General features: G+C 43.0%; 1 protein-coding gene across 1 annotated transcript in view; it reads right to left on the reverse strand.

Annotated features, from left to right (window-relative positions):
- The window catches only part of Scg5 (secretogranin V), a 55,122-nt gene extending 47,097 nt beyond the window's left edge, over positions 1 to 8,025 (reverse strand). The window contains exons 1-2 of the mRNA XM_026392732.1: positions 7,977 to 8,025; positions 6,330 to 6,562 (exon numbers count right to left, since the gene is read on the reverse strand). Of these exons, the coding sequence (XP_026248517.1) occupies positions 6,330 to 6,555 (226 nt within the window). The 5' untranslated portion in view covers positions 6,556 to 6,562; positions 7,977 to 8,025. The remainder of the gene's footprint in view (positions 1 to 6,329; positions 6,563 to 7,976) is intronic.
- Positions 8,026 to 10,241: the final 2,216 nt, after the last annotated feature.

Here is a 10,241-nt window from a genome sequence, read left to right on the forward strand (position 1 = left end):
ATAGCCCCAATCCTCTCTGCCCTACTTTTGGCTGATGTTTCTGCTCCACTGAACACTGAGCCCCATTAACTACCTGCAGGCTAACAACCAGGTTTCAGGATTCCCCCGAGAATATACTTCTGGCCTAGTAGGCCCTCTGCTGGTTTAGTTCCAGAACTGCAAAAAAATCCTGTTTCTCCACAGGTGCCTGTACAAAGGGTATTGCGGTGGCCAAAGTCCACAGTCACAGTCAATTCCAGGCAGACACACACTGTTGCTGAGCTCCTGACAAGAACTTCTATTAGATTTTTAAAAAACAGAATAGAAATGAGAAAATGTCTTGACAGATCTAGGTATCAAATAGAAGTTACATATGTACTATGGCCAGATCAACTTCTTTTTCTTTACTATCATCTACTCATTCCTCCATAGTTACAAAGTGCCTAATCTGTGCCTGAGCATAAAACAGTGAATAAAAGAGTCACAGCCTGGCGGAGCTTACAAATTCAGTGGGGAGAGAGACAATAAGCAAGAAAACAAACATTAATTATAAATGATTTTTTTCAAAAGGCTATAGAGCTTTAAAAAACAAAAGGCCACCGTGGTAGAGTGGAGGCCTATGCAGATTCAGCAGTCAGGCAGGCCTCTCTTAGGAGGTGACATAGAGACATAGGAGGACACAATATACAGAGTGGGAAGAACAACTTGTGCCATGGGCAGACTGACCAGGCCAGGGTGAGAGGAGCAGAGTACAGGTAAGGGTATGCGGGAGATGCAGAAACTTGCAATTCATGGCATGAAGGGTTATTGGAGCACAGTGGGAATCCACTGACAGAACTGTAATCATGGGGATAACATGGATCTCATTTAAATTCTTCATTTCCTTCGAGAACCAGAGGAGAGAAATCAAGAGTAGAAGGAGGAAGACCAGTTAGAAGGCAATTTCTGAAATCCATGCCAGGCATAATGGTATCTTGGGACAAGGTGTCCAGAGTAGAGCTAGAGAGAAGAGCACAGGCATATTACAGATGTATCTTATAAGCAAAATGAAGTAAATTGCTTGTAATTTGGGTGTGACATGTGAAGGAGAACATCAAGGATTACTCTAGGTTTTTAGCTTACATATTTGGCTATATAGTGGCACCATTTGTTAAAAAAATATTGGTATGGGCTGGGGATGTGGCTCAAGCGGTATCGCGCTCGCCTGGCATGCGTGCAGCCCGGGTTCGATCCTCAGCACCACAGACAAACAAAGATGTTGTGTCCGCCGAGAACTAAAAAATAAAAAATAAATATTAAAAATTCTCTCTCTCTCTCTCTCTCTCTCTCTTTAAAAAAAATATTGACATAAACAATTTGGGGAAAGTGGTGGATAGAGAAATTAAGATCAAGACACAGAAATTTAGCATTTCATCTAATCCTGTAAGAAAGAAGCTTGGGCTAAAAATACAAAGGTTGGCTCATCAGAAAAGAAACAGATTTATAGTCAAGAGAATGAATGAGATCTAGAGAACTGAGAGTAAGCCAGTGGGCCCAGCCCTGAGCCCTGGAGGACTGAACATTTAAAGACTGAATTAGAAAAGTGGGAGAAACCTGCAAATGAAATAAAGACATGACTACTGTGGTCCCCTGGTATGAGTGGAGGGTTGGTTCTAGGATTCCCCCCCGACAACATGATAATGAAATCTGCAGATGTCAAGTGCCTTATATACAATGGCATATAACCTACACACATCCTCCTGTAGACTTCAAATCACCTCTTGATTACTTACAAAATCGAACACATTGTAAATTACCCATAAATGGTTGTTATATTACACTGTTTATGGAATAATGACAAGGAAAAGGTTATATATAGTTAGTACAGGCACAATTTCTTTTCTGAATACTTCCAATCTGTGTTTTAATCCACAGGTGCAGAACCCACAGGTAAAGAGGGCTGACTGTAAGGGGAAAGGGGAAAGCTCAAAGCCAAAGTGTGCCATCTGGGCATATGTTGACATCTTGGCACCAAAACTAAGAAGGAAAATTTTAAGAAGATTTTAAAGAAGGTGTGCTGAATACTTCTAGGAGGTTGAGGAGGATAGAGACAGAGTGTGGGTGAATTTAGGATGAAGGTTGCTGACCTTGACATAAATAGTCTAAAGTTATCTCAAAATTAATATGGGCAAAAATGATCTTCCCTTGAAAACTTATTCCTCTTTTAGATCCTCAGGTCCTCAGGTGGTGTCATCTTTGACTCTTCTTTTTCTTTTAGCCTCTACCTCCAACTCACCAGCAAATCCTCTTGGCACTAACTTTAAAATATATTCATAATCTGACCATATATCAGCATGTCTATAGCTATTATGTTAGTCAGCTTTCAGCTGCTGTAACAAAATACCTGAGAAAAAGGTACTCCTTTAAAGGAGTAAAAATTTATTTTGGCTCATGATTTCAGAGATCTTAGTCCATGGGCAGCTGGTTCCATGGTTTCTGGACCTGTGGTGAAGCAAAACTTTATGGCAGAAAGATATGACAGAGCAAAGCTGCTTACCTCATGACAGCCAGAAACAGAAAGAGCACACACCTGAGGCTGGGAACAAAATATCCCCTTCAGAGACATCCCCCCATTGACCTATTTCCTGTAACTAGTCCACACGTCCTAAAGGTACAGGCACAAGGTTCCACCACCTCCCAATAGCACCACCAGCCAGGGACCAAGTCTTCAACACAGGATCCTCTGGGGGACAATCCAGATGCAAACTATCACAACTATCATGCTAGTGTGTCTCTCCCCGGGATGACTACAATAGCCTCCTAACTAATCTCCCCAATTCTATTCATCACTCCTTACCAGCATATCTTCAACAGGGTGATCCTTTTAAAAGATAGGCATGCCACAGTGCTCTGGCCAAAGCCGGCAATGGCTTCTGATATATACTCAAAGGAAAAGCCAAAGTCTTCACAGGACTATAAGGCCTTATGTACTCTGTCTCCACACTTCCAACCTCCCGCTCCCCTTCCTGCCATCACCCCAATATCCTCTCTTTCTCCTCTCCTTGAGTCTTTGGGGTTTTGCTACACCAGCCTCCTTGTTCCCAACTTGGGGCTTCTGCTCTGGCTGTTCTCTGTACCTGAGATGCCATCCTCCCTCCGCATAGCACACAACCCACTCACAACTCGGTCAGGTTTCTGCTAACTTTCTCAGCAAGGAGTCCCCAACCCCTGTGCTGTTCCTGCCATCTCCTTCCTCTGCCTTATATTTTACAATACTTAAAGCCACTTCCCATATTCTACACCTTATTTGGATATTTAAAGACCAAGGTTATTTCCCTGTCCTGCTGCTTTGAGATTCATGTTTATTTCCTTAGTATCTCAAATAGTGCCTGGCACTCAATTATTTGTTGATTGGGTGAATGAGTGGTGAACTACAATGGACCAGGAGAGACAGACGAAAGGGTGTGGAAGACAGTCCACATTGCTGTTAGAAGGAATTAGCATAAGTGAGTCTGGGCAGAGGCAGTGCACATCAACAGATGAGTGGAAGCACAGCACCGCTACACTCACATGGATTAGACGATCAAACCAACAGATTAAACCACCCAACAAATGAAATGCCATGGTCCAGGACTGGGAAAAACTCAGGCTTCTATTTTATTTCTTTTCTCCTCATTGTCTCTGGACTATTTTCTTTCTGCTACTTTTCATCCAAGATGTAATGGACAGAATTCTAAGATGATCCTCAAGATTCCTACCCACTGATTCCTGCATAATTCTCTGCCTTTGAGTATGGAGGAAACTCTAGATATAATAGAACAGTACTCCCTTGTATTATGTCCAAAATGATAAGGCAGAGGCTATGGCACACACCTGTAATCCTAGTGACTCAGGAGGCTGAGGCAGGAAGATCACAAGTTCAAGGCCAGCCTCAACAACTTAATGAGACTCTGTCCCAAAATTAAAAATAAAATGGGGCTGCAGATGTGACTCAGTGGTTAAAGGCACCTGGTTCAATCCCCAGTACAAAAAAAAAAAAAAAGATAGGATAGACACCCCCATGATTATATTACATTGCCATTATCAGATTGGAAGGATGTGCTGGCTTTGAAGAGGTAGCCACCATATTGTGAGAGGGAGTGTAGCTTATGGCCTGAGAGGGACTTCTAAGATCTGGAAGGGGTCATCACCTAGAGCTGGCAAGGAAAAGGGAACCTCAGTCCTATAATAAAAGGAAGTGAATTCTGCCAATACCTTAATGAGCTTAGAGAAGATCAGCTCCAGCCGAGATTGTGTCTCTGGTCAACACCTAATTTAAACCTGGTGAGAGTCTGAGCAGAGGATGACACTGACCTATGCTGACTCCTGACCAGTGGGAACAGTGAGATAACAAGGGTATAGTGTTAAGCTGCCAACCTTGTGGGAACGTGTTACACAGCAATAGAGAACTGAAACGCAGGTCCATGTTCGCCCCTTAGATAGGCACCAGTCGGGAGACCTGAGATTGCTGTGACAGCACATTACCCCAAGGGAATAAGAGTGATAATGGAAACAGTCTTAATTTTGAATTGTCCCAAACACACATTTATATCTCCATTCCCTCTTGATGCAGTTTCCTAAGAAGTTCAAACCCCAGGACAAATGTTGCTTCTTCAAAGAAACGTCCCCTTGCGACTACCTCCACCCTCCCCTGAGCAGTACTCCTACTCTTTGCTTGCACAACAGTGGGTTTGTACATCTGCTAAAACTTTTTGCGAAGATACATCATAGTAACATTTTCTATGTCCTCCCCCTGCCTCATCCAAACTCTTCTCTGGGCAGAGCTGCTCCAGGCTCCCACATAGTGCCTGGCAGAGAGCGGGTGCTAAACAGGTGGATAAAAGGAGGCTCTGGATGAACACAGGCTCTGTGCCCAGGGTGGGTGGCTGTTTCTTCTCCAGCACAGCTGATCAGGCCTCCGGTGTTAATGGAAACTTGGAGGGCCTTCTCCATGACAACAGCTGGGTGACTAACCAGGTGCTTCCTGTGCTAGAGGGGCAGATATTTACTCTCAGAGGGCTGGTCTGAAATGAAAGGTGTGTTGGAAGCAACAGGTGACTGGTGCTGACAAAGATTCAGATTTTCCCCAAAGGGGAGGGCCGGCAGCCCTGTCCTGATTCAAGACCCATGCTAGGTTTGCGAGCATACGGTTTCAAATTATTTGTGTTAATGCACTTCTGAAACCAAATGTCAATCTAAATGCACAACAATCTCACAGAGTTCTTTTTACTCGGTGGCTTAAAATCAGGGGCATTCACAGTATTGACAGAGCCCTGGGGCAGACAGCATTGTTTGGACATCACAGACTCAGGAAAGATGAAGTATATTCAATTCATTGGGTATAATGTTTGCTGAGTATATGTTTTAAGAAAACTCAAAGAGACTTTTTCTTTAGGATCCACTCCTATGGGTAAGAATCTTTTTATAAATAAATCATTAAACCACACACAAATGAAACACAAACCTTTGTAGTAAGTTTTACAACCACACTGCCAGAAACTTACAAATATTTAGGAGGGAAATGGTCTTGCTACTCTGAAACAATTTAATTATTCTTAATTTATTATTCAATAAAATTGTTATACTTTTAATTTTTGTTTTGTTTTGGTAGCAGGGGTTGAACCCAAGGGCACTGAGCTATACCCCCCCATCCTTTTTTATATTTTTATTTAGAGATAAGGTCTCACTGAGTTGCTTAGGGACTCAGTAAGTTGCTGAGGCTAATCTTGAACTCAAAATCTTCCAGCCTAGGCCTCCGGAGCTGCTGGGATTACTGGTAAGGTGCCACTGTGCCCGGCTAAAAAACTTTTGACATAGGTAAATTCTTAATGTGAGTACTTCTTGGCTCCTCTTGTGTATACTGGAGTCACCTTAAGAACCAAATCAGATCATATAGGTGCTGTTTGAGAACCTTTTACAAATACTGTCTGGCATTGACTCAAAGAGGAAGGTTTCTGGGGACACAATTTTTCTAAGTTCATCAGGAAGGTAAAACATGAAGTCTGGAACCTAAGCTTTCTTTAGGGATGCCACTGAAGTGCACCCCTTTATTCATCCATTAAATATTAACTGAACAACTACTATGTAGCAGACTTTGTGTTAGGAGCTAGGGCTACAGCTGTGAATTAGATATAAAAGGTCCCTACTGGCATAGGGTTTATATTCTCACATGGAGATATAAGATATATATATATATATATATATATATATATAGGCATGAATGTGTAAAATGTGCAGAATAGGAAGAAAAGGAAAACAGAAAGTAAAGTCCCAAAACGATGCTACTTATTTAAATTGCAAACAGTCATATACCTTCAGAAAACAGTAAATACCTTCAATGCTCTGTGGGCCCACAAGGTTCATGGCCTGATGAGCTGGGTACTCCACCCGTGGTCGGGCAATGCCCAATTGCTCCATCACACCATGGAGCAGCCTCTGGATATCTGTTTCTGAGACCCTGTCAGGGGTCCGTGGGCTATAAGCAAATGCTGGAGTCCAATCGAACGCCAACCAAAACAGCAGGCCAGATAGAATGGTAGACACCATCCTGGAGACCATTTTTAACCTGCAGAAAGAACAAATTTACATCTGTTGCCTTGTCTGTCAATTGTTATAACACAGCTGTGGCAAGGACCACACAGAACCAGACTACAGTGAGAAATCCCCAGAGCTTTGCTTTTGTCTTCAGTGTCCATGCAAGGCAAGACATCACTATGGGGTGGAAATAAAGAAAGAAAACCGTCTAAAGTATGCAATTCCCTCTGATCTTGAATCTTGAGAAAGCTAGACTGGGATGACAGTTCTCACCCATATCATTATGCTCCTTGCAACTCCTTAAAAGTCTTACTTTACCTCTAACTCCTCTACTCTTTCCCTAACTTACTAAAACAAACAAAAACTTCCTTCAATTTTGAGAGAGGGTAACATCTTGAGTTTTTTCAATCTCAAGAAAGAAAAGTCTAACGACAAGGAGTTAGGAAGATACAAACAACAAAGGAGCACAGAAAGTTTACAAGTGGTGGCAGCATATTTTTACTTTGCAAATGATCAATACATTTGAGATTGTGAGGGGGATAAAAGTACACACAGTTCAGGCCCTATCTTGCAGTCTGATGGGGAACATGAAGCATGCTGGGTGACCTTGGGAAGTACCTCAGCTTTCTCTTCTGCAGAAGGGTGATAATAATGATGTTCCTTATGAGACTGTTGTGAAGATAATCATGTAAAAACATGTCAAAGGGTTTGAAATACTGCCAGGCACAGAGTGCACCCTATTGCTATTATGATGTTGGTAACGTTGGCGTGTAACTGTGCAGGTGATGACTTGGGGAGGCCATAGTGAGGAGAAAAGACCAAGGAGAGAGACAACCTGCCTACATGTTGGTGTCTATGGATATGCCTGCAAAACATCAGCATAATATTCATACAGCTTCCCCTGGAGCTGCTTAACCTGTTTAGGATGCAGGCTTCGGGCAGCGGTCAAGCACACCTCCTTTTGAACATTCTACTGGGGGTCGGGGGATCAGAACCTACAAGGAGGCAAAGCCACGTATTTTCTTTCCTGAAACTGAAGCGTTCATTCCGTCCTTTTTTTTTTTTTTTTTTCTGTAAAGAAAAGGCTTTTTCTAGTCATTGCTAGATATGAAATCTTGCTCTTCAAAGAGCTGAGAACAGTTTTTCGTTGCAACAGTATACTGTGCAATTATGATGAAAAGGCCGGAGGCCTCTCCATCCTTCTCCACCTTTCCCTTATTGGCTCCGAATGCAGCGTATTTGTTTCCTTCCCACTCCAACGCGGTTCTGGTTTGATGGACAATCTCCTTCCTCGCGGACCTCCTTTACCCCTTATTCATAGCCAACCCCGATCCCCACCACCACCCCGCATCCTTTGACCCCAACCCTCCCCACTCCCAGCCCCGAGGGAATTGCATATTTCAGTGGGCGTCAGGGGACCCCCGCCGGGTCAGTGTGGAACTCACCGAGGGCAGCTGGGGAACCTAGCGCGGCCTGGGCCTCGGTCTGGCCTGAGCAAGCAAGCTGGATAGCTCCTGCGTCACGCCCTCTGCATCTTAGCTCCGCCCCGGCCCCTCCTCCAGCAGGTGGCAGTGGCCTCCGGGTAGCTCCCTAAATGCATCCCAGGGGCTGGCGTCTCTCTGGCCTGGAGCTGCAGCAAGGCCAGGGGGTCTGCCTACTCTGAAAGCGCCTGCAGACCCTCTTCCTCCCTCGACCCGGGCGGAGGTCTTTCACCTCCTTTCTCTTCTCAAGCAGTTATCTAAACAACGTGCCTGACGGCCACTGTTCAGCATATCTTTAATTTTGTCCCGCAAACAGAATAGCTTTTTTAGTTTTTGTTTTTAATTAAGTCCTAGCTTAAAGAGGGAAGAGGCAATGGTAGACATGACAAAGGACGATCCTAAGGATTTTTTAGACTGGCAACGATAAAATATATACTGCTTTCAGAAGTCCTTTTACTTGAGCAGTAAAACCGTGAAGATATTTAACATAAGGCGCTAGAAACTTCTGTTAAAGTGGCACACTTGGAAAGTCTAAAAGTATTAGCTATGTTTTTTTTTTAAATCACCCTTTATGCTACATTTTTTAAAACAGTATACATTTACCCATAAAGCTGTACATTCTTCCTTATGAAAATACTACTATATTGTCTTTTGTGTCAGAATAGTTTACAAACCCACTATTCTTTATTTTTACTTAATGGGAGAGACAGACTTGCTCAAGAGTCCTGTCCTGGGAGTTTGTTGTTTTAAAAGCAAACATCAAAACCAAGAGGAGAAAGGAAGACTTAAGCATAAGAGCAGGGGTCTGCTTCTAAAATGGCAGGGGCCAGTTTGGAGACAAGATGAACAAAGTTGGGTGTGATGACCCACGTGTGTAATCCCAACCACTCAGGAAGCTGAGGCAGGACTGCAAGTTCGAGGCCAATCTTAGCAACTTGATGAGACCCCATCTCAAAATAAAAAAATGAAAAGAGTTGGTTCAGTGGTTAGGCACCCCTGGGTTCAATCTTTGGTACCAAAAAAAAAAAAAAAAGAAGTATGAATACAACATGCACTGATTCAATCTATGGCCCAGAAAATCATTCTTGAGTCTTTGCGCCCAGGGTTAACTTTAAAGCAATTAACATGGGAAATGGGATCTGGGAAGGTAGCTCCAAAGGTGGAGTTCAAAAAGAAGCAGAACTAGCAGGAATGGGTATAAAAAGTGTTTGGCAAAAAGCACCTTTTGGTCCAATTTGAGTCAAGAAATCCAAGAAAGGCCACTGGCTGGAGGGGAACTTGGAGGTAAAGGAATAAGGTGGAGTTGGGGATTCCTGAGGAGCAACAGGAGGATACCCAGGTTGATCAGATATTCTACCTGCTTAAAGGTGATTTGGTCTGGGAAACTTGAGGCCTTCTGAGGACCCCTCATCAAAGTCTGAGAAAAATGAAGGAAATGGATTTCTTCCGTTTCTCTCCAACCTAGAACAGTATTAAGATAAAGACAAATGTATGTCTAGGGCAACCTCCCATAGGAGCTCAGCACCAAGGAGAAAAAAGTGCTCAAGATTTGGCATTTAGTGCCAGCCCCAAAAAACCCAAGTAACATGTAGAACAGGATTACCTGCAAAACCCATCAACCAGCCAGCCATAATCCTGAGAGCTCATCAGGGCAGCAGGAGGTTCTGAGACCCTGTATTCTGAGTTCTATTTCTAAACTCCCTCACCAAGGAAAAACTACACTCTGCAGAAATAAACACAAATAGCTCCAGAATTTATGTTTTGTGGTTCTGGGAATCAAACCCAGGGGCTTGTGGAATTTCTAATCTTTAAGGAATTAATTTTTGAGTAGGGATGCCATGAGGTCCTGAGCTTCCTTCACAGTATCCAAAAGAGAGAGAGAGGGAGAAAGTACCTAGGGTTTTGAGAATAACTAAATTAACCTGATGAGATTAGAATCTACATCTCTTTACCTTAGCTTTATGCAGCAAACCCATTATCTATAGTATTTCTCTGCAGCAGGACTAGAAAAAGTCATTCATGAGACACATGGCCTTTGGTCTTAAGGCCTAGCCTCCTTCCTAATGTTTTCTCTTCCTTGACTACTTTTCTGTTGGTTTTAGGCTCAAAGACCATTATGTTTTTTTTTTATATTTATTTTTTTGGTACCAAGGATTTGACCCAGGGATACTTTATCATTGAGCCACATCCCCAGCCCTTCTCTAAAATTTTGAGATAGGGTCTCATTAA

This window comes from Urocitellus parryii, chromosome 6, assembly GCF_045843805.1.
Source record: "Urocitellus parryii isolate mUroPar1 chromosome 6, mUroPar1.hap1, whole genome shotgun sequence".
NCBI lineage: Eukaryota > Metazoa > Chordata > Mammalia > Rodentia > Sciuridae > Urocitellus > Urocitellus parryii.